Source organism: Paraphaeosphaeria sporulosa (genome assembly GCF_001642045.1).
Source record: "Paraphaeosphaeria sporulosa strain AP3s5-JAC2a unplaced genomic scaffold CC84scaffold_8, whole genome shotgun sequence".
NCBI lineage: Eukaryota > Fungi > Ascomycota > Dothideomycetes > Pleosporales > Didymosphaeriaceae > Paraphaeosphaeria > Paraphaeosphaeria sporulosa.
This window is the reverse complement of record NW_017253367.1, coordinates 2084971-2106838: the sequence shown is the minus strand read 5'-3', so window position 1 is coordinate 2106838 and position 21868 is coordinate 2084971. Positions and strand designations below refer to the sequence as shown.

The 21868-nt window shown below is 51.2% G+C and overlaps 8 protein-coding genes and 1 non-coding gene across 9 annotated transcripts; 1 reads left to right on the top strand and 8 right to left on the bottom strand.

The window, feature by feature from the left end:
• Window positions 1–1563: 1563 nt before the first annotated feature.
• CC84DRAFT_1220202 (uncharacterized protein) lies at window positions 1564–2055 on the bottom strand (the record flags this gene model as incomplete). Its single annotated transcript, XM_018183144.1, has 1 exon — window positions 1564–2055. The coding sequence occupies one exon, from the start codon at window positions 2053–2055 to the stop codon at window positions 1564–1566; it is 492 nt and encodes a 163-aa protein (XP_018033698.1).
• Window positions 2056–3026: 971 nt separating this feature from the next.
• CC84DRAFT_t78 lies at window positions 3027–3127 on the bottom strand. The gene has a single exon. It is a non-coding gene; the product is annotated as a tRNA-Gly (tRNA).
• A 551-nt stretch (window positions 3128–3678) lies between these two features.
• CC84DRAFT_1189232 (DJ-1/PfpI family protein) lies at window positions 3679–4460 on the bottom strand (the record flags this gene model as incomplete). Its single annotated transcript, XM_018181038.1, has 3 exons — window positions 3679–4094; window positions 4161–4364; window positions 4430–4460. 3 exons carry the CDS (start codon window positions 4458–4460, stop codon window positions 3679–3681), a joined length of 651 nt encoding a protein of 216 aa, XP_018033697.1.
• Window positions 4461–5239: 779 nt separating this feature from the next.
• On the bottom strand, window positions 5240–7410 carry CC84DRAFT_970228 (siderophore iron transporter mirB). The gene is made up of 2 exons (XM_018188007.1): window positions 7326–7410; window positions 5240–7231 (listed from the first exon to the last, which is right to left on the bottom strand). Exon 2 carries the CDS (start codon window positions 7077–7079, stop codon window positions 5289–5291), a length of 1791 nt encoding a protein of 596 aa, XP_018033696.1. The 5' UTR covers window positions 7080–7231; window positions 7326–7410; the 3' UTR covers window positions 5240–5288.
• Window positions 7411–7923: 513 nt separating this feature from the next.
• On the bottom strand, window positions 7924–9895 carry CC84DRAFT_1189230 (MFS general substrate transporter; the record flags this gene model as incomplete). Its single annotated transcript, XM_018181037.1, has 2 exons — window positions 7924–8018; window positions 8401–9895. The coding sequence occupies 2 exons, from the start codon at window positions 9893–9895 to the stop codon at window positions 7924–7926; spliced, it is 1590 nt and encodes a 529-aa protein (XP_018033695.1).
• A 1657-nt stretch (window positions 9896–11552) lies between these two features.
• On the bottom strand, window positions 11553–15477 carry CC84DRAFT_1220198 (acetyl-CoA synthetase-like protein; the record flags this gene model as incomplete). Its single annotated transcript, XM_018183143.1, has 5 exons — window positions 11553–14263; window positions 14325–14571; window positions 14631–15053; window positions 15115–15167; window positions 15222–15477. The coding sequence occupies 5 exons, from the start codon at window positions 15475–15477 to the stop codon at window positions 11553–11555; spliced, it is 3690 nt and encodes a 1229-aa protein (XP_018033694.1).
• Window positions 15478–15584: 107 nt separating this feature from the next.
• Window positions 15585–16481, bottom strand: CC84DRAFT_969846 (uncharacterized protein). Its single transcript, XM_018188006.1, has 2 exons — window positions 15988–16481; window positions 15585–15931 (listed from the first exon to the last, which is right to left on the bottom strand). Exons 1-2 carry the CDS (start codon window positions 16271–16273, stop codon window positions 15693–15695), a joined length of 525 nt encoding a protein of 174 aa, XP_018033693.1. The 5' UTR covers window positions 16274–16481; the 3' UTR covers window positions 15585–15692.
• A 208-nt stretch (window positions 16482–16689) lies between these two features.
• CC84DRAFT_1220197 (uncharacterized protein) lies at window positions 16690–19321 on the top strand (the record flags this gene model as incomplete). Its single annotated transcript, XM_018183142.1, has 6 exons — window positions 16690–17209; window positions 17259–17656; window positions 17715–18179; window positions 18235–18535; window positions 18589–19146; window positions 19200–19321. The coding sequence occupies 6 exons, from the start codon at window positions 16690–16692 to the stop codon at window positions 19319–19321; spliced, it is 2364 nt and encodes a 787-aa protein (XP_018033692.1).
• A 501-nt stretch (window positions 19322–19822) lies between these two features.
• On the bottom strand, window positions 19823–21192 carry CC84DRAFT_1167030 (alpha/beta-hydrolase). Its single transcript, XM_018179106.1, has one exon. It carries the CDS (start codon window positions 20974–20976, stop codon window positions 19921–19923), a length of 1056 nt encoding a protein of 351 aa, XP_018033691.1. The 5' UTR covers window positions 20977–21192; the 3' UTR covers window positions 19823–19920.
• Between the last annotated feature and the right edge of the window lie 676 nt (window positions 21193–21868).

The window sequence follows — 21868 nt, the reverse complement described above, 5'->3', positions numbered from 1 at the left end:
CACAAATCACTTCGTGGACGACCCTCACACGAGACGAATATGGATTGTTGCACATGTGTCCAATGGCGAGGTGGAGGAGGGCCGGTGTAACAAGTGGAATACTGCTTTTGGATTGCTGGATAGAGTCCATCGTCTCCTTTGAGAGTGGCGCTGCCCATGACTCCATAAGCCATATGATAACCCGGGAGGCGTTGAAATACATATCTCTCATCAATGAGATTTGAGCACCTTCCTCCAAAGTGTCGCACTAGTTGATGTAAAGTGCGTCAAGTATCGACGACTCGCAATTTCTTTACTAACACGCCGAAGAAAGAAGTAGAGGTTCACTCCGACTAAGACTTTACACCTTCACCTTTTCATCGCTCACTTCACGGTTACGAATATCATAGCTCAGACACAAGACACAGCAATATATCGCGGAAATCTATCAATCGGAACAACCTCGAACGAGCATTCTATCTCGTCCGTCTCGCTCCGCCGAATGCGCAGCAGCCTTATCTCGTTATCGGACTGAGAAAAATGCGCTCGCACGTATGGCCCTGTCATTGTGTATTCAATGGTAATTTTACGCGGATATGCAATCGTGAAAGTAAATAGCCGGAGTCTTGTCTGCTAGTGACGAGAAGGCTACAAAGGTTGATAAGGATGCAGGCGGGGAATAGAGCTGCCTGTTGTCATCATATATGGGGCTGTGCCATCCACGATGCCTCGCGACTGCAAGGCCGCGCGCAGCAACCCCAGCGCGTCGCCTTCCATTTGCCCAAGCACCAAGCGCCGATGTCTTTTAAGAAAACACTTCAACTCAGACGAAGTCCCGCTATATATCGTGCGAGCCACCCCCAACGATCTTCACCTGTTACAATCACTTGGAAAACAACCACCTAAATTATGATCCCCTCTCTTCGCGAGGACATGTCCCTGCTTCATTGTAGCACCTAACTGCATCATCTCACCTCGGACTAAGTCTTTATTCTGATACATATACGATATAGCACGTCTCCCGGCTGCTGGTGTAGTTCGGATGTTCAACCTGGCGTGTAGGTACAGAGTTTCGCACCATATTAGTAAGGGGGCAGTGCAAAGGTGGATTTGGAACGGCGAAATTCTCCGACCTCACTTCATTTCTCCTGGCACTCAAGGTCAATTCACCGCCTTACATCAAGACGAGACTGCCCTTCGCACATCTCTAAAGCGCAGTTAGGATGCTTCCATGGGCACACCCTCACCCATTGATCACGAAAAGCCGCATCAACAACGCACAACAGGCTTGAAATCTAGTGGACGTAGCACCAGGTGCAATTACTCTGTACTAATATACAAGATATAGCGAACGCTAACTCAGCCTATTCAAGCCCAGCAATCCAAGCGAAAGAAGAATCATCTGCTCTGCACCTGGCGGGCATCATGCGAACCGCCAACCACGCAACCTAATTACCACTGCATCATCATCAATACCATAACGAGTCGCAAGGCCACCGGACACCCATCCCAGCGAGTGTGAAGCTAGCCAGCAGCTACTGGCCAAAAGGCAGGACAGTCACGGACCGCCCCGCAAAGGTCCTCTCACGAGCTGCGCTTGAACGCCTTGCTCGCCGTCTCGGTGAACGAGAAGTCGTTGAAAAGCCACGAATTGGAGTGTCGCCCGCGCCACAGGTCGCTATTGCTCGTGCTGCGTCGTGACGGCATCGGCATGGTTGGTCGTTGTGCCTTCGCGGCCGACGACCCGATGGAACCCTGACTGGCAGACGAGACGTGTCGGGGCTGCTTGGGGTGCTGCGTGGCGTATGTTGGGCTTGTTGGATGTGCGGTGGGGGTTCGTTGGAAGGTGGAGTGCTCTGGGGACGCTGCGCGGGACCGGCTGCGCGAGCGGCTGCGGATCTTCGCACTGATGGCACTGAAGAATGAGTCTTCGCCGGGGCTGGTCGGCGAGCGCGAGTACATCGATGTGGGGGAGTGCATGTCTGGGGATGCAGTGTCGGAGGAGTGTGACTTTTGCGAGCCACTGGTTGCGGTGCGGATTGGCGGCGGGGGCTGGAAGTGGTCGTAGGACGGCATAGTTGGCAGTCTTACGTGGAACAAATGGATGGGGTGTTCAGCTTCTCTGCGATTCCGCTGTTGAAGTCGAGGCGCGAGACGTGTTGAAATAGAGACGGAATAGCGGAGGAACAGACTTCAGGACAGATATCCGGACTCGCCGCAATATGTGCCGCCTCCCAGGCTTATGTATCTCTGTTTCCTCCTGCTCGCAGGACACAACAGACACAGTCCCACGCTTGGCGCATGTTCTCGCATATCCCGCCCGTGAGGCATACGGTGAGCACGAACGGTCACCGGCCAATCAGCTCGCACACGGGGCCCTCCGCCCACGTAAACAGCGCACAGGACTCACGCTCGACAGTCCAGTACACCGACTCCCCGCTCGACGATGTGCAGCCCTAGCGGGCTCGTCGCCTGCAACGACAGCGCATCCAGCCGAGTAGAGTAACCTAGAACCCGTTGGGCCCGGGCCAGATACAAGGCTGACGTCCGCGACACCAATCGGGGACGTGCTGGCGAGGCTGCTGCCTTGGAACCAAGGTTTTTGTGCGACTTTTGGGTGGCATCGCGTGCACACTTCGTCACCTGAATCCTGGTGATGCCTCTATGCGTCGCCGTTCTGGACTGAAACGGACCCGCGCCGCGGGCAGAATGGGTTCAATGTTTCGAAACGAGACATTTTTGCGCGCCGGGTCGGAATTGTAGACGGATGGCCATCACGGGATGTTTGTGAGTGGTTGACCGGACTGTCCTCAGGGAAGGATGCGTGTCCAGGATGCATTCGGTCGCCCCGACGCGACCGCAACTGATCGGCTGTAAATCAATGTTCATGCTGTAGTCTTGTCTGCATGTGCGCAAAAATGAGTATTTTGCGCGTGTGCGGCGTCACTGTCATGAGCAACGCGCGACGCAGCAGCGCGCAGCACTCCGCACCTGGAGCGCCCCGATTCATCAATAAAAGCAACATAAGAGCAAAAAGACAAAAGAATTGCATCTTCCGGGAATCGAACCCGAGCCAATCGCTAACGGACAACCAGAGATAAACTGGTTGACGTGGAAGGCGATTATCCTACCGCTGGACCAAAGATGCGGTCCGTATTGAACACTTGGTGTCCGGTGTTCTTGGATGGAAAACGTGAAGAATACAAGATTAATATAGAAGCAATCAAATGAGGAGTAGGAAAAGTGCGAAAGAATCTTCCAATAGCGCTGGTGGGTCCTTCAGGCCAGCCTGATTAGCCGACCCGTTGCCCCACCATCTCTCACAGTCGCTGACAATAAAAAGCTGGACTTCTTACAACTATGCGATGTTCGGGATAGACTATCAAATTATTATTTTACACCCGTATCATGCCGTGAGTCACCACAGGGTGAGGTGCTCTAGAATTCCATTTCTTCATCTCAGGCCCTATGTTTCGCCCTTGCAGAATCTCATTGGTTCGAGTTCTCAAGAATGTTCAACCTGTCGCCCACTACAATCTACAATTCATCAGATTTCAACCTCAAGGTACATCCTCTTAACGACTGCAACCACGTCGACTCATCCTAAAATGAGCTTACCGTTTGCTTCTCGGCCGACACAGACAGACAGCACCTTGCAGCACCATAGCCAAAGAATACCATGTACAGTAACACATGTTGTTACACCTTTGTCTCCCATATATCCGCGAATGGATCCCACCTGTCATCCAAATGTCTGTCATACTCCATCACATTTGCAACACGCTCAGCCGTATCTCCTCCGTATAGCTTCTCAACGAATGCAAACGTCACATCGATCCCCGCCGAGACACCCGACGAACTCCACACCGGCGTGACACCCGCAGTCTCATCCACCACCCAGCGAGCTTTCCTAACCCACTCTACACTCGGCCCGAGCTTCACATTCGCGTCCCACGTACACTTGTTCGTAGTCGCGCGCCGATGGTCCAGGAGTCCCAGACCTGCCAGAACAGCAGAGCCCGTACATATGGTGATGACGTACTTCACCTTTGGAAAAACGGTGCCGATGTATGCTTCAACCGGAGCCATGACATCTTTATTCTGAGTTCCAAAGCCTGATATCAAGTCAGTCGTTGATCAGTCCATTACCGTCGTCTTCTCGGCACCATTGATATCCTAACCTCCAGGAACAAGCAGAACTTCAATCTCGGGGGCGTTTTCGAACGTGTGCGTCGGAACGATTTCTTGTCCAAAAGACGCCGACAGGAACCCGGGGTTTGGCTCAGGGTGCGTCGAAACCGGTTTCGTGGATTCGGCAATGATGGCTAATTCCATCTTGTGCGTTCGAGAGAGCACATTCAGCGTGCTCAAGGGGCCAAAGACATCTGTTGCGTATGAGCTCAGGTGTTCAGTGGCAGGATGCTGAGGAGCGATCAAGGATTCAACGCACCAAGAGCTTGAAATCCTTTGAACACGATCATTCCATATCTGGTCGGAAGCGTCGCACTTCAATGCGTCAGATACAGAGGGCATAGTGATTTAGAGCCGACGACCAGGATGCAGATACCTCATGTTGACAATGCAAAATATTCCTACTACACAAGGCACGTATGAACGATGGATACTTTGCAGGTGTTCTGCGTAGTCTCTTGCCTCCGGTGTGTCGGGTAATTGTGGCAACTATTTTGTAATGGAACGATCGGTGAGACAGTTCTGAGAAGTGAGAGTGAGAGAGTGGGAAGGGGTTTATATGTTGTGTGGCTGATCCTGCTGACGAACCAATGGTGACACCTTAGCAGATACGTGCATCCGTAATCCTGCTCGTCAAATCGCCTATACCCGCAACGCCTCAAACAAACTTCGCGTCTGACCGGCTTCGGAGTGCCCTACCACGACCACCTAACGCGTCTATGAATATACCAATACTTCACGTCAGACGTCTACGAAACGGCCTTGTCCGTCCGAGTTTCTGCAGCTGATCTACGGGCTGGCACTATTTTGAGAGAAGCGTACATTGCCTGAATGACCACAGTGCATTGCAACATTGCGATTCCGATGCTACTTAACCGTTTCGCTTCAATTGATTTGCGCGATTGGGAAAGTTCGACGCAGAAGAGCCTTTTGCGTTTACATGACTGTGCTTCATCTTCCACCACCTACATCGAGCTATGGCAACTGCTACTGCGTCCTCACCCCAATCAAGACCATTAGGGAAGTCACGGACAAACTGCAGACCTTGACAAGCTGACATGACCCGCCTTCCAACAGCAAAGCACTCGCAAGCAGACGAGGGAACTCCAATGGCCGACTTAAACCACATAGCCCTTGTTCTGATGCACGCCCTTGACATTCGTATTTTTCCACATAAGCATGCACGCCAACCCCAGGGCCCATACCGACACACCGGCGATCAGCAGAAATCTCCACGTATCCCCATATGCGTGTTGTATGGCCAGACGAGTGGGTGAGCCCCACTCGTAGCTTAATTGCTCTTCAATGACGCCAAAGATGGTGGTGAGATTTCCTTGGGCCTCGGGAGGAAGGTATAGTGCTAGCCGTTTGGGTAACGTGCCTTGCCAGATCGCAGACGAGATGGAGTAGCCAACAGCACTGCCAATGTAAGTGAAGAGATTCAGCAGCGCAATAGTGATAGCGAAATATTGCTGAGCGGCGGCAGCAGCTAAGATACTGATTTCGACGGTAAGCATGAGGATACCGAAACCGAAGTTGGTGAAGATGCTGCACATGGCGATATAGCCCACGTAGTGATTGGGTTCGCGGAAGTGTATGAGCAGGCCTGTCCCAAGCACGATCAGTGGGATACCGAGGAATAAGCTGATGGGTTTGTATCTTCCGGTGAGGGAGATGACTGCGCCCGCGGTGATGTTCGCGAAGATCTGTACGACGGTGCCGGATTGATTGAGGTAGCTTGCATTGGTCACGTCCAAGCCATGCACCACTTGCAGGTACGAGCTGAAGTATGAGTTCCAGCACGAGGCGCTTACGAAAAGCGTGAACGCTACCATGCAAGTGCCGAGGACCGTGCGGTCGGCGAGGATAGCCCACGGGGTGAGCTTGACCTTTGCAAATGATCTCTCCCAGACGACAAATGCGACGATGGATAAGACCCCGAAGACGAGAAAGCAGATGATCATCGCGGATCCCCAGCCCTTTGCTTCCATTGTGTACAGATTAAACGGGAGGAGCAAGAAGGCGAATCCAGCTGATAACAGTAATAGTCCAACAACGTCAAACTCTTGCATGTAATGCATGGTCGACTGCAAGAATGTGCGACCACTCGTTGCTTTTATAGGGACAATGCCTTCTCTTTTTGCCTTCCTGTACTGGTACATGAACAGCCCAAAGAGCGGAAGAGCGACACTAGGGAGTAGGATACTCTCCATCCCAAACGCCCAGCGCCAGCCGGTCACGCCACGGTTGAGAAACGAGGTGGAGATAGGTCCTGCCAGCCATGACGTGATGATGTATGGGGACGTCAACAGGGCTTGCATGAGACCTCGATGACGGAGCGACGATGTATCTGCGATAAAGACACTAAGACAGTATCCAAGGCCGTTGATACCGACGGTATAGAAGATCTGGGATGCAGCATACAATTCCACACTGTTGCAAGAAGCCGCTATAATGAGGCCGATAGTCGCAAGTCCCATGCACAAGAGGAATCCATGATGTCGACCGAAGATATCCAGAACTTTAGCAATACACAAATTTGTAACACCGCCAATCACCGAGCTCACAACACTTGTGGTTGGCATAAGTGAGTGAGAAGCGAAGTCGGATGTGACGTAAGGAAGTAATGCGTTGCTGACTCCGGTGACGATGCCTTGCACGAAATAGACGAACCAGATTGCGATGTAGGCCACGATCAAAGCTTTCAGTGTCCACGCAATCGTGATAGCCTCGGCCTTTTGCACACCGGCCTGGAAATTTGTATCGACAGAGTGGTCGTTGGCCGCGTTGCCCTGGACTTTGTCGGCGCTGTGCTCGAGATCCGAAGGTGTGTCTTCCGTCGAGATGTGGACCGTGCCAATTTCTTTGGTCTCGATGGCGCTCGATGCGGGGGAATTGTTTGAAGCCATGGTTGATTGGTGCACCTTCCTATCCTTTCCTCATCTAATGACTGTTGTTGTTGTCGTCGTCGTCGTCGTCTTCTTCTTCGCCGCCGACGCTCCTGGTTGCTAACGGAGAACGACTTGCGCTTCGTGCAAGCAAGGTGATGAAGGAAATAGGCCTGAAGAAAAGTTAGAGAGAATCTATGGGAACTCTACGCAGGAAGATGGCATATATGCTGATGGGCTATATGTAATAAGGGCAGGGTCGCTCACTTGTAGGAGCAATATCGCCAAAAGGATGTAGGCGTTCCGCCGGGGGCATGCGATTCGACACTCAATGTAGCTTTCATGGGTCAATTTGCGGTCTCGAGCGAAGCGACATAGACGGCAAGAAACCGCTCATCAATTGATGTGAGCATGTTGTCCGCTCTGTGTGGCTGATTAGCCGATCCTGCATGTTCAAAGAAAACCAGCTCAAACTTGCTCATATTGTGTAACACACGATGCAAATCCCACGCTTACAGCAGTGAGATGCATGGGCCCCAGCCGTAGTTCAATAAGGCATTTGCAAGTAATGGCCGTATTAGCTCGTATACTTACTTACAAGTCAACACGTACTGTACGTGTAGTCTAATCGTATAATTACTATTACATACCTAGAGTGAGGGCTTTTGCACGAGTAAATGCAGAGCGGGTGTGTACGAGTAGACACGTGCGCACCCTGTGCTTATGTAGAGTCTGGTGCCGAGCAGATTCAGCCAAGCATTCTTTTGGGGGCCGATGCAAATCCGAAAAGCTGTGTGTCTTGACAGCAGCATTCGAAAGCCTTTTGCGTTGGCTCTCTAGAGTATAATGACGCTATGGATCAGCCCTAGAGTTGTCGTGCTTGCGGATGATCCAGATGATAGGTGTCCTCCCGCCTATCTTTGTATTTGGGTATGGTGCTGAAAGATCTCAAAGTGCGTCCTAAAGGTACATCGCACTTTCGCCATCAACTGGCCTGAGCGATTCGACTCGCAGCCTCTCAGAGGGAAAAAAAATAAGCACAGCTGGCAGCAGACATTTGCATTGTGCATGAAAGCATGGTCCATATTAATGCATCATGATTAGTACTATCTGGTTATGGGGAATATTACTTGTAAAGGTTCTGGTGATCCCATCTCTCCATCATCGAGACTTCAAACCATTCCCTAGTTCCAATCTGATGTTTCCTTGAATCCACCGCGAAGAGACCCGCATATCATCCCAGATCCTCATTAATTCTCTGTCTCAGTGCCTTTCTCGGGTACTTTCTCCATTGCCGTCCCATCAGCGCCAACAGTTGCTTCAGCGTCATTAGCCTGCTCACTATCTGCCTTCTTCTCGTTCTTTGCCTTGAGGTTGTTCCAGTCAACTCCCAGGGTTCCGATAGTAGCAATACACAGCAAGATTAGTGCGACCAAGAACGGCTGCGACAGAGCGTCATTGTAGGCGACTCTGATTAACCTCAACGTCTCGGGATCTTTTGTCAAGCTGTTGATCTCTGTAGCACCAGTCTTGACAACGAGGGCTGGATCAAGATTTGCAATGCGCTGCAACTTTTCTGCAAGTTTGTTGGCCCATAGATTCTGGGCCACGCTCACAAACACCGCACCACCGAAGTTTTCGGCGAAGCAGAGAAGTGCTATGCCGCTGGCAATATCGATATTCTTCCCCGACTGGACAGCCACGATCCCTTGTTGGATACCAAGTCCAACACCCACGCCAAACAGGATCTGATATCCAATCAGTCGACTTGTGGAAGTATCAATGTCCCATGTGTAAATCAGTCCCGCGCCAATAGATCCTAGAGTAATTGGAGCGAACATGAATGGGTGGTACCAGCCAATCTTGCTAACAAGGAAGCCGCCACTCATGATACTCAAGATAAGACTGATCATGAATGGCAACAGGTCAATTCCGGATCGTACTGCCGAAGCACCCCGGATCGCTTGGAACCAGAGTGGAATGAAGTACGCCATAACGAAGAAAGACGCACTGACGCAAAAGGAGTAAAGTGCAGCGCACATGACGTGTCTCGAGGTCACGGCTTTCTTGTTTAAGGTCGCGTTATCTTTCATGAAGGGCTGTACCACTGCAAAACCAAGAAGCAGAACAGCAAACACCACCAGCAGGGCGATAATTCTGCCATCGCTCCATGCGTATGTTGTCCCACCCCATTGGAGCGCAATCAAAAGACATATGATCGAAGGAGCGAACAGGATTGTACCGATGGGATCGAATCGTAGAATGTACTCTTTCAAGGTTTTTTTCTCTTTTGGTGGTGAAGGCGGGAACTGGAGGCAAAAGATCAAGATGAGAACTGTTACTCCTCCGATCGGCAGATTGATGTAGAAGCACCATCTCCAGGTGGCGTGGTCCGTCAGTGCGCCTCCCAGCAGCGGTCCCACTATGCTCGCTACCCCATAGACAGCAGTGATCAGTCCAATAAACGCGCCACGTTTTTCCAATGGTGTTACTGTCGATATGGTCGTAAGGCAGCCGGTGAATATGCCTGAGGCACCAAATCCGGAGATGGCTCGACCAGCGATGAGTCCAGCTGAGGTCGGAGCGACCGCTGAAATCAGAGATCCAACCTCGAAAACAACAACACAGGCGATAAAGAGCCATTTCATGTTCAGAAAGCTGTACAGTCGTCCGAAGAACAGCTGGAAGCCTGAGACGAACAAGAGGTACGCAGAGCCGTACCATCCCACGTCACCCAAGGAGCCGAAGTGATCTGTGATTCTGGGTATGGCGGTGGCAATAATGGTATTGTCAACCGCAATGCAGAAATTCGTGAGTTGAAGACTGAGTACGATCATCGCCAACTTGAATCCCGTCGCATATTGGTCTGGGTCGTCTTCGCCTGCTTTCGGTTTCGGAGTTTCGCTTCCGCTGGTGGAACCATTGCTTCCAGGTAGCTCTATATTTTGGTTAGTCCCGGTCGTGTATCAATAGTAGCCACGGAATTTACCTCTAGCATCATCTGAAGCCTGGAAAGAGCTATCTTCGCCCTTGGTTTCATCCACATCAACTGTGGGTGTCTCTTTCATGGTCGAATCGGTCGGCATGGCGATTTGAGGAGATCTAACAACGGGCTCAGACACGGCCTCTCAAATAATGGCGGGCTGTCTTTCTAAGTCTAACAAAGCTCAAGTCTCTTAAACGATTAGGAGATCCGCTAAAAGTTAGTTAAGCAAGTGTGAAGACGCTACACCGCTTCAGTGCACCAAAGATCCTGCCATCGCTCCAGGCGCTTCCAGCCCGGACCCTTCTTGTCAAACTCACGTAAGAGGATCTAATGCCAAGTAACTGATGAATAAAGTTCAACCCATATACGCTAAATTCAGTATGCAGGAGTAGATCGCCGATGAATATAACTCATGAAATATACTCTAATGACACTATGCATGAGTGGATAACTGATGTATAGAGTTGAGCCAGTGGAAGGCGATTTCACTATGCATGAGCACACGGCTGATGAATTGACTCAACCCTAAATAAGGCAATCTCACTATGCATGAACAGGATTTCTCCCACTGAGTCTCAGCCCGAGACGATAAGCACGACTCAGTATGGCTCGTGTAACACGGGTCGACAACCCGCTTACAGCCTGGAGGCTGGATGTCAACAGAAGTATCCCGGAGGAAGAACCTTAAAGATTACTAGAAGATGAGTGAGCAAGTTTCTATCTCCCCATGCACGCGTTCAACATCAAAATCCTTAGTCCAAGAGGGCCCGAAGCGAATTGGGAGGTGTGTGTTAAAAGAAACCTAATTCTAGAACACCGCCGTATTATACAACGCCATTGTATAGTAATGTGATGTGATGTTCAACGCTGACTGTGGTGACCTTTTTTGCTGACTGCAGGGCCTAAACGGAAATACTCTAAGCGAGGCACCTGCAACGTGGTACGCAGTCACACAACGCCGTGCGAACACTTCCGAGCGACAGGGCGTGGGGATTTTGAGCCTGGTCACCGGTAGTGCAAAGCTCAGGGATGAGCAATGGTGGGGTGGGTGTCAGCTCGGTATGGGGGTTTAGTAGCTGCAGGGCCAAGGAAAGAGATAGTCGCTCACGTACAGTGAGGCAAAACGACTACCAACGTAACGAAAATCCTTCATCCCACGGTATCTAATCATAGCTCCGCGCGCCGTCGGCTGGTTCGCAAGGGTCCCGCGGAGATAGTTTCAAAGGATTGAGGTTGTGCACCCGCGTAAGCTGATGCAGGCATCCCTATAGAACACAGATGATGATATAGGGGATTCGGCGTACTATTGAAATAGCTTCTATCTACTGGAGCCAATCCATCCGCACGTCTTAGATAAGCCCTTGAAAGTTCATTCTAGACAAGCGAATCGTGGCGCATAAACTAGATCTGGGGATCTTTCAAGGGCGCACGAGCTAAGTGAGCGTTTGCGAACAGACGATACGGGCGAATTTTTCAAAGTACTGGAACTAACACTGTCTACAAATCGCCTACCAGCCTTCCCCATGTCTGACGTCCATCAGTCTCGCATACCTCGTGAAATGTTCATCCTGCTGCAGCGTTTTCAGCTCCTCCGGCAGGGTGCCCAGCTCGAGCTCCACACCGCCATCAGCCCTCAGCGGGTGGATGAGCGAAAATCGGAAGCGCCTGTGCCCCCGCTCAATCTGTGGTCGCACGACTGTTGGTCTGCCTCCGGCAAAAATGCCCTCGCCAAATGAGGAGATGTTGTCCTCCTGCTCCCACAGGATCATGTTGGAAATCATCTCGTTCATGTGCTCTAGACCCATATTGGCGGTTGCTGGCTTCGTGTAGTCCGTCATGGAGCGTAGCAGCGTGTACGCATCGTGTACCAATGCAGTGTTGACTTTAGCAATTGTCTTGCGGATGAGGGATGCAACCTTAGCAAGGTCTGTCTTCGGTGAACACAACTCTTCTACGGGCATCATCGTGCGACTCATGATGAGCATGCTGCCTGTATAGGTGGACGGCAGATGACCCGAGAAATAGAGCCTTCCATCTATTGGGATCTCGAGGATGGACATATCATCCGGACTGAAAGTCTGGCCTCGGTGATTTTTAGCAACAAGATATCTTGCCCTGACAGCTGTTTGCCACATGAATGCCTGGACAATGTCGCTGATGGAAGGAATGTGTCCTTTGGGGTCAGCGTGGCCGTTGACGTCTTGTTTGAGCTTCTGCAGATTATCGCGGGAGATCAAAAAGAATGTGCTTGACAAAGAACGATCAGAGGGAGCTCTTGGCCACTGAGGCTGTCGTCGGTAGACCGGTCTTAGATCGTTGAGTGAGGCGCCCTTGATGACCGCTTTGTTGTTGATTTCCCGTTCTTCAGCATTGTAGTCGGGCGGGAAGAATGGAAGAAAGTCCCATACAGTATTGTCAACCTCTTGGACCGATTTTGCATGTCCCTCATGCTGGTAGAGGATCTCGGGTAGGCTGTGGTTGCAGCTTTGAGGGTCGTACCAGTCACACTTTGCAGATTGATCTCCCTGCACGTATCGGCAGCAGTCTGCCCAGACTCTGAGAGCCACCAGGGCGCCCTGACCATCGAAACAAGTATGCATGAAGTTCGTGGCCAGTATACATCCACCCTCGACGAAGTTTGCATGAGCCACCATTACATCAGCGGGCATGCTTGGGAACGGATAGCAATCGAGAACCGTCTTGTCCTCATAGAGCGAAGGTGCAAACTTGTTGTCTCGCATGGTTTGAAACGAAGGAAGGGCTTTCGTCATATCCTTGAAGACTAACTGTCTGGGGTTGGATGTGGTCGCCAACGACGGAGGTGGCATTGTGATGGCGTATTCGCCCTTCTTGTACCCAAATTCAAGCTCCGAAGCATGCATCATTTTTCCGTCAAGCTCTGGCATGATCTGGAAAGCCCGACAAAGACCAGCTTGTAGTCCTTCGAAGGCTTTTTGAAAGCTTGATTCAGGAGGCAAAGCAAAGAAGAAGGTAAAACCCATGTAATGGTTCGGGTTCACTGCATCGAACGGGTTCATCTTGAAACCCATGCGCCGTTGGTACTCATGTATGGCATGTCTAAGGTCTCCGTGATCATTCGGGAACCTATTGACGGGCTCCAAGTTGGGCTTCTCCGAGCCTTGGCTTTGATCACTGCCATCAGCATGCCCGTTGGCATGCCCATTCAAGTGTCCGTTGGCCTGTCCATTGGGTTTTCCATTGAGTTGTCCTTTTGTCTTCGATGCTGCCTGTTGCTGCAGTAGTGTTCTCAGCTGTGATGAGAACTTCGCCAGGGTTGGGTTGGCATACAAATGCCGCGGGGCAATTTGTTCCTGTAACCCTGCAGATCCTCGAATGATTCTGATAGCTTGAAATACAACGAGAGAATCTAGGCCCAGATCGAAGACATCTTCATCTGGATCGGCGTTCTCGATGTCTGGAAACACTGATTCCATGATTTTCTGGACCGACTTCAAGGTTGCCTCATCCGAGCTTGTATCGATTGTGAACTCGTCGAACTCCTCAAGCTGTACATCATCTCTCGTAGCGTAGAAGTGATCAATGAAGTCTCTGTAGAGGTCCAGAGTTGCTCGGCGTTTGAGCGTTGACTTGTCCGTGCGTATGAAGGGTTTGTCTGGCTCAGCGAAGGCAACATAGTCCCTATGGAACCTGATCTTTTGGAAACCTGACGAGTTCGCGCGCTCCACCTTCTCCCAGATGCTGTCGAACAACTCATTGTTTCTGGTGGAGGGATCTTTCAATTCAATGAGCAGTCCGGCCTGCGGTTTAGCTTGTCCAATAACAAGGCAGCCCTCGACTGCAGGATGCGTTGTGATCAATGCTTCTGCTTCCAGAGGCGCAATTTTGTATCCATTGGATAAGACGACAGCATCATCGCTTCTTCCAGTGTACGCATAGAGATATGGCTTGGTGGGGTGTCGCTTGTAGAGATCTTTGAGGTTGACAGATTGTTGGTCCGGAAATGTGTAGAAGACGCCTTGGAATAGGTCCCATTGAGGCTTGCGATGAACCCAGTGCTCGTAGACACCTGGCTCGATTTCCTTAAATTCGAATCCTGCGAGTGGATGGAAGGCAAACCAATGCCAATCCTCTCGCGTCGGCCAAAGCACGCCCATGAATAGACCCTCAGTGGTTCCGGTCAGATTGAGAACTCTGACGACGTCATTAACTTTTGTGACAATGCTGGGGCTGACAGGACCTAAGTGACGGTTCGAGTCAGCTTCATGATACATATTGTAAGACACTGCGGAGTTACTTACCACCGGAGACGCATATGAATTTGGCTTTTGTGAACTTCGCCAACACAGCTGGAGTCTCGCCCAGCTCGTCGGCAAGCGATGGTACTAGATGCCAAATGTCGATCTTGGCATGGTCCAATATATTTTCTATCAGCGACATGTTGGGTAGAACTCGCGGAGGACCAAGAACGCAATGAAGCTTGAAGAAAGCGGGAACGACGATGTCCATGAGCATGCCAGCACCCTTAAGGTTCCAGAAGTCAGCATTCTAGACAGAATATAGTAATACCAGTATACAGTGGCATGAGGTGAAAAGGTTCAACTCACATGGCTCATAGGAAATGAAGAGTAGATTGTGTCTCCTTCGTTCCAGTTATCAGTCCACGGCTTGAAACCTTGATCTCCATCCGTTGGGGGCAGCAAGCGGACGGCGTCCAATGACCCGATCAATCCATGGGTCCATGAGATGGGTTTCGGAACTCCGGTCGTGCCAGATGTATGTGTGATACAGAAGGGCTCGTGCGCGGCTTCTTCGAAGGTCTTCGTGAATGGAAATGGTTTGGTGGTCTCCGCATCTAGAAGCTCTTCTAACGAAGGTAGCTCGAGGATCGTCATAGGCCTCTGCTTTGTGAAAGCCTCAACAAGAGGAAGCGCTGCTTGTCCATGAGGTCTGATCCATATGTCGCATTTGGCGGCATTGAGAACCGCCAATGCACCCTCAACATTGTTCTTCGGGGACAAGAACAAAGCCTGTCAGCAGAAGTGTAAGTTTCAAATTCGTATTCTGGGGGTGATATGGACTGAAGCATACCCCGCAGTTGGCCTTGATGGCACCGTAGATCAATAGAATGTGTCGCAAATCATCTATGGTTCAAGTTAGATAGACCGCTTGGCCGCTGGGTTGTCAGTATAGCTTACGAGGGCCGATGTAGCCTACGGGCACAATCTTCTGGCCAGCTCCATCATGATGCTCTTTGAGCCGGTCGTGCAGGAACCAAGCAGTCTTATTCACTGCCTTTGCAAATTCAGCGGCGGTTATCGTTTGAAACTGAGCAGTCTGATCTGCAAATGATGCCAACGAGTATATGATGCGATCGGGCTCGGAGCGGGCTAGAGCATCAAGGATCTGAGGTATCAACCTCTTGCCATAGTTCTGGGTGCCCTCGATAGCCATAGTGACCGGAGAAAAGAATACTGAGTGTACAACTGATCTTTCTCGCCTTAATCGAGTAGGTCCCAAGGTTGAAACTTAACAATTTGATGGCTGTACAACGATAGCTTGTCAAGTCTGCGTAGATTTCGGCGGGATCTGACTTTCACATTTTCTAGTGTCATCAAATCTGCCTTGGGACATTCGTCTCGGGCGCTTGAGTCAAGTGCATGGTCGGCTTAGACCGCCTCAATCGCCATGCAAGAGACATGTGGTGATACTATGACAGCACAATTGACTAAGTTCGCCACGAGGCAAGAGGCAAGGGTCCTGTCTAGACCGGCCCACTGTCTGATACAATAGTGTCTTTGCGAAAACGAAGTAATGTGAGCAAGCTGTCCAAGTCTGCATAACACTTCCTCCATATGCGCGGGCCATCGACAATGTCCCAGCCAGACAACACACTGACCCCACCGCTCTTCCGCAGCTTCATTCGTACGTCAGCCTCAGTCGATCTAGCACTCGATGGCTTACGCATTGCTGAGGATGCCTGCGGGTGGCGTGTATGGGAGGGACGAGAACGTGGTCCTTCAGATAAGAGACCCACTAGTCTCACGCAATGGAACACGAGCACCGACAATGTCTGATGGAAAGATGGATAGAAGGAATGAGAGCTTAATCCTTCAGGGATTAATTTGAGGAATATAGCTCTGATCGTTGTTGTGGTTAAGCGAGTGAGAAGGAATGAGCTCATTTGTGGTTTAGTGCAGGCGTCGAGGCGTCCATGCTGTGGCCCTTGAGCTCTGCCGCTCATAACCATTTGGATCGCGAGCTTATTCCTTCAGACAAAGATTATGCCTCCGGTCGTACTCATGAATAAGCGGATGCGAAGGATTGAGCACACTTAAAGTTTGGTGGGGGCGTTCATGCGGTGTGACTGTGAGCTGTGTCGGTCAGCACTGCTAGATCCGTGTCCTTCAGCTGGTGGACCTGGTCATGCAGTGTTCCAGACTGTAACTGAGGTTGGCTGTAATTTTTGTGACAGAGGATTGTATTCTTACTGTGCGCGCTTGGCGGGGATCTGAAGCCACTCATGCTATAGTGGCACAGCACGAGTTTAGGGAGCAACTACATAAATCTTGACCACGGATGCGAGTGTCCAGGAGAAGATTTTGATCGAACAAGGTCAAGTTGATCAGTTTTCTACATCCGGATTTTTGCCCTTACTTTACAACAATGGCTCCTGCCCTACTTACATCGCCGGTAACCAGCGGTCAAGTGCTGGTCAACAAATCGCTGCCAGCACTTTCCATCACAGTGGAACCGGTCTCTTCCGACACTTCGTCAACGGATAACTCGGTTGAAAGTTCGCCAACTTCGAAAACTATGTCGAAGCCGCCTGGCAGCGCGATCAATGAGAACGACGCTGTCAGTCTCATGTCAACGAAGATTTTGGAGATCGTCTTTGATTATGCTCTGAACAAATTCGACGACTCTCGAGAGCGACTTGAGGTCGGAAGACCCAGGTTCATTGAAGTGCTCAACGAGTTTGTGAAAAATGGGTCCCGGATTGATATGGCTCTTCCAGCATTCCCCTTCAAATCAGCGAACAAAGTCTATAAGGCGTTGGGCTTTCTGCCCGACAAGGCGGAGGAGCTCTCTTTGTCACGACTACACAACATGTGCAGACGTATTGAGGAGATCTATACGCCGGGGGCCAACGTTGTCATCATCTCCGATGGACTTGTCTACAACGGTTGGTTCCACGCCATGCACATGCAGTACGCGCTGACACGCATGAATAGACTTATTGAGCATCTCCGATAGACATACCTGGATTTATGGACAGGCTCTGCGAGCAATGGCTGTTGAAAAAGGCTTCACCAACATTAGATTCTCCCGACTGCGAGACTTTGTTCCTGCCGATTCGACTTTGAAGTTGCCAGACAAGATGGACGAAATTTCTTACGTCGCCAACGCTACAAACTTTCGACGATTCATTCTCAACAAGTTCGGCAAGGACGGCTTAGACGTTGATCAACTCATTGCTACCGACACAGACACCCGTCTAACGTACCAGGGATATCGGCGATTCTTGATGTCAGATCTGAGGTACATCTTCACGCTTGGAGCCGACCGGAACAGTACTGCATACAAACGGGAGACGAAGTATCTGGCCAAACAGATGATTGTTCGAGGAGTTGTAAGTTTTTCGAGGCCGTATTGCAGGGCAAGGGTGGATTTCTGACAGTACGATGTAGGCTTTTGCTGGAGCAATCAAGCACAACTTCCCGAACTATTTGCGACTGTCTATCCATCAGTCTACTGGAGAGCACAAGGTTTCGATGAGCTTGCTGAACACTAAGACAGGATACACAACTCCTTGGCATTGCAGTGTCGCTCTGCAGACTGATGGAGAATGGACAAGTGCACCAAAGGGCGACTTCGAGGAGATGCCCAGGATGAAGGTCGTTGAGGAGAATGGTCGTCCAAGCTACTTCCGAGAAATGACTGAAGAAGAGTTCCTCGAAGACCAAAGAAGGGCAGAGGAGGCGGCAAAGCTGGCTGCGAAGCCAGTAGTGGATGAGATTCAGGAGCCAGAGAGGAATGAGGACTTCGTCCAGTGGGAAGGCTTGACTTACGAAGCCAAAAATGGGGGCAAGACGAAGCGACTGCTAGATCAAGTGGACGGGTGGCTGCGGGGCGGAACGTTGACGGCCTTGATGGTAAGTGATCCTTGACTCCAGCATCTCAACGGCAACTACTAATTGGCACTTACAGGGTGTCAGCGGGGCTGGAAAGAGCGTCCTGCTCGATGTATTGGCCAACAGGTCGAACTCAGGAATCGTACATGGCGACATCTTAGTGAATGGTCAGACTTCGAACTCCAAGAGTGTATCAGCAACAGTCTACCAGCAAGACCTGCAGCTTTCTGCCGCGACGGTCAAGGAGGCATTGATCTTCAGTGCTCTCCTGAGGCAGCCAAAGACGACCCCTGTCGTCGAGAAAATTGCCTATGCCGAAGGTGTGCTGAACCTTATCGGTCTGGATGCTCTTGCCGATACAGTTATCGGAGTGTCTGGTGAGTGTCAGTCGCAAGCCCTCTTGAGTCATCCATTACTTACAATTCGACAGCGTTGAACAGCGAACAGAGGAAGCGGTTGTCGATCGGTATTGAGCTTGCTGCCAAACCAACCAACTTGCTCTTGCTCGACCAGCCACTTGCAGGGTTGGACAGTCAAGCTGCCCTCTCCATCTGTCAGCTTCTGCGAAAGGTGGCACAAAAAGGCCTAGCCATCCTCTGTGTCGTCAATCAGCCTTCTGCACGTCTTCTCCAAACCTTTGATCGCCTGCTTCTACTAGGTGAAGGAGGGAAGCAGCTATACTTTGGCAAGATTGGTCAATCCTGCAAGACCATGATCAGCTACTTTGAGAAGAATGGCGCCAGGCCATGCAAAGCCAACGAGAACCCTGCAGAGTGGACGCTTGATGTCACTTCCTCAACTGAACACTCCGACGAGACACAAGACTGGTCGGAGGTCTGGAACAAGTCTCAGGAGTGCAAGGCGACGAAGAGCAAGCTGGCTCAGCTGAAGAAGAAGTTCTCAGCAACAGCGGAGCAGGTCGACGGCCCTGTCACTTCAGATGCGGCCGATCCGTCAGCTCCTGGGTTTGATGCACTGGCCTTACAGCGTAAGTCATCATTGCCTGCTACGAAAGTTCATCCTTGACTCACATTTTTGTAGGGGCCTTCTACAAGTACATCCAATTGGAGAAGATGCAACTGCCCTCGGTGTATCCCACAGACGCGTCAGCATCTTCGTTTACAAACGGGGCTACAGTACCTCCGCCAGCCTATCTTTCCTGAATTAGGAATGATATGGGGGTCTCTTAGTACTGGAGAAATCAGTACGGAGGCGCTCGTGAGCGCCCCTTGGCAGCCCGCAACGAATTCGTTGGGAGTGTGCTGGTTGGTGGGGCAGAGTACCCATGGTAGACATCTTCAAGTCCCAGTGCGTTTTGTGCACATTCATCAGATTGAATATAATCAAGGTTGTTGAGTTCTGTGGCGTTTCGGATGGATTCGATAGATCAATGCAATTCGTTGATGGAGGCAATGCAGACATTCCAAGCAGTCCGGGTAAACTCGTGCCCAAGCCACAACGGTCCCCCTTGTGCCTAAGTCAGCCTAGCCCGCTCCAAGCGCTGAGATCTCACGTTCCGCATCGCCCGTGAACCGCTGCGTCGGTAACTGACAACTTGCTCAGCGACCGACGCAGCGGTCCGCTCGGCCCGTCTCGCCAAAGTTTCCCAATACAGGTTCGAAAGGATATCACAACACTTCATGGCCAATGGCGACACTTATTACGAACTTGCGAGCGTGCACAGTTTCATTTCGATCGAATCCTATTTGCTTCTATCCATTCATGCTGCTGACCTCTACGTAAACAGTCCTAACCGGCACGGTCACACACTCCGAGTCGTCATCATCCTCTTGAACCAATTGGCTTTGGCCGCTTTGGCCGACTGAATGACCAAGTGGTTACCATCGTTGATCATCTCGAAGATATGGTATGCACCAGGCCAGATGTGCAATTCGCAAGTAGATCCGCACCGCCACATGTTCGTCGCAAACTGCACTGCCTGATCGCGCAAAACCTCGCACTCACCAGCATCAATGTACGTCGGAGGCAGGCTGGAATAGTCTTCAGCGCGGGCCGGTGCGTGATACGGCGTGACTTTGTCAGTGCCACGAATTTTCGGAAGCGCGAGATCCCAACAAGAACGCACCCACGGCGTGCTGGTCGGGTTGCCGTACTCGTATTGCTGGTCTGACAATGTTTCGCAACGGTCATCGAGTTGAGGCGCGTACAGCATCAAACCCTTGATCGGGATGGCAGGATTCTTCCTATCGCGAGCCATGAGGCACGTCGCCGTGGCCACTATGCCCCCGCCAGAGACGCCGAAAACCACAATCTGCGCGGGATCGACCCCGAGCTTACTGGCATTTTCAGAAAGCCACACAAGCCCGGCATAACAATCTTCGCTGGGGCCCGGCAGGGGAGTCTCGGGCGACAAGCGATACTCAACAGACACCACGACACAGTCAATGCCCTCGAGAAGGTCAATGATGGGCGTGAGGGCCGTGAATCTGTCGCCACTGACCAGTCCGCCTCCGTGCATATGGTACAAAGCTGGTCGCGGAGCGCTCGAGGGTTCCTTTGGCGTAAAGACGGAAAGGATGATGGTAGTGTCGTCGGGCCCAGGAATCGCATACTCCTCATGAGACAAGAAAGGTTTGTCTTTGAGGATAGTCCCCGCACTGAACTCGGTCTCCCCCGTTTCTCCATGTGCGCATTGATGTTCCTCTTTCGAGACTCCACGCATCAAGTCAAGATCGAACTCCTCGGGGATTGTAGTAGCATCGAGGAGTTTTGCGAGCTCAGGGTCATAGGCCGGACGAGGGATGATCCTCGAATCAAGCTTCGCAGCCTGGCTGAAAGGATGAGGATACTGTGTCATATTGACGCTCCAAAGACAGATTTGGAAGTTGCAGAGAGGACAATGGCGTTCAGCGGGCAAGAAACTGTTCTTTGATCACAGCTGAGTCGAAATAATCACCAACGACAACAAAGACTGGATGTGAAAGAGCACGGCGTAGCATCCGGCAAGGGCGGACGGCACACCGCTAGCAATGTGCTCCATTATCGCGACGCGGTAAAAGTTACGCTGACCGAAAACTCTCTAGCGACCATGACAATCCCCACGCTAATCTTACACACGGGGCGACCCGCCACGCTGAAAAAACGGGTAATACCGCAGTCGTTCACGGATCTCACTTGCATGCACAACCGACGAACTCTATCTTGACATTCCAGGGTGGCCACCACGCTAAATGCGGGTAATAACGCTAACGTTCCCACGTTTCACTTGCAGGCAAACACGAGAAACTCTATCTTGGCACTACTGCAAGTGAGAACATTAACACGACTATTATCGCCCAGGCTTGGCCTTCACTACAGCAATGCCCCCTTTACCTCACGCCTCTTCTGAAGTCGGATTCTCGAAACCAGTGCTTACGGGCTTGCTGCCTCACCGCATTCCATTACTCCTTCCGTGGATAGGATCGGTATCCTGGTGTACACTTCATTCGACGCCTTTGCTGAATAAGCTCTAACTCTAAGCAGCTCTGCCTCTCCAACAACACCACCTTGGCACATCGGGTCACCTACCACAGCGCTGCCTCATCGCACGAGTAACGGAAACGAAACAGAAGGAGTAGGTAACTCTGAGATCCTACGCCGCTATCGCCGACTCAATGGCTGAGACCCCTAAGGGCGCTATAGCCCACAACGCACGGTGTCTCCATGAACACTACTGCAAGTGAGAAGGTTCGCGTCACTTGTCATGTCAC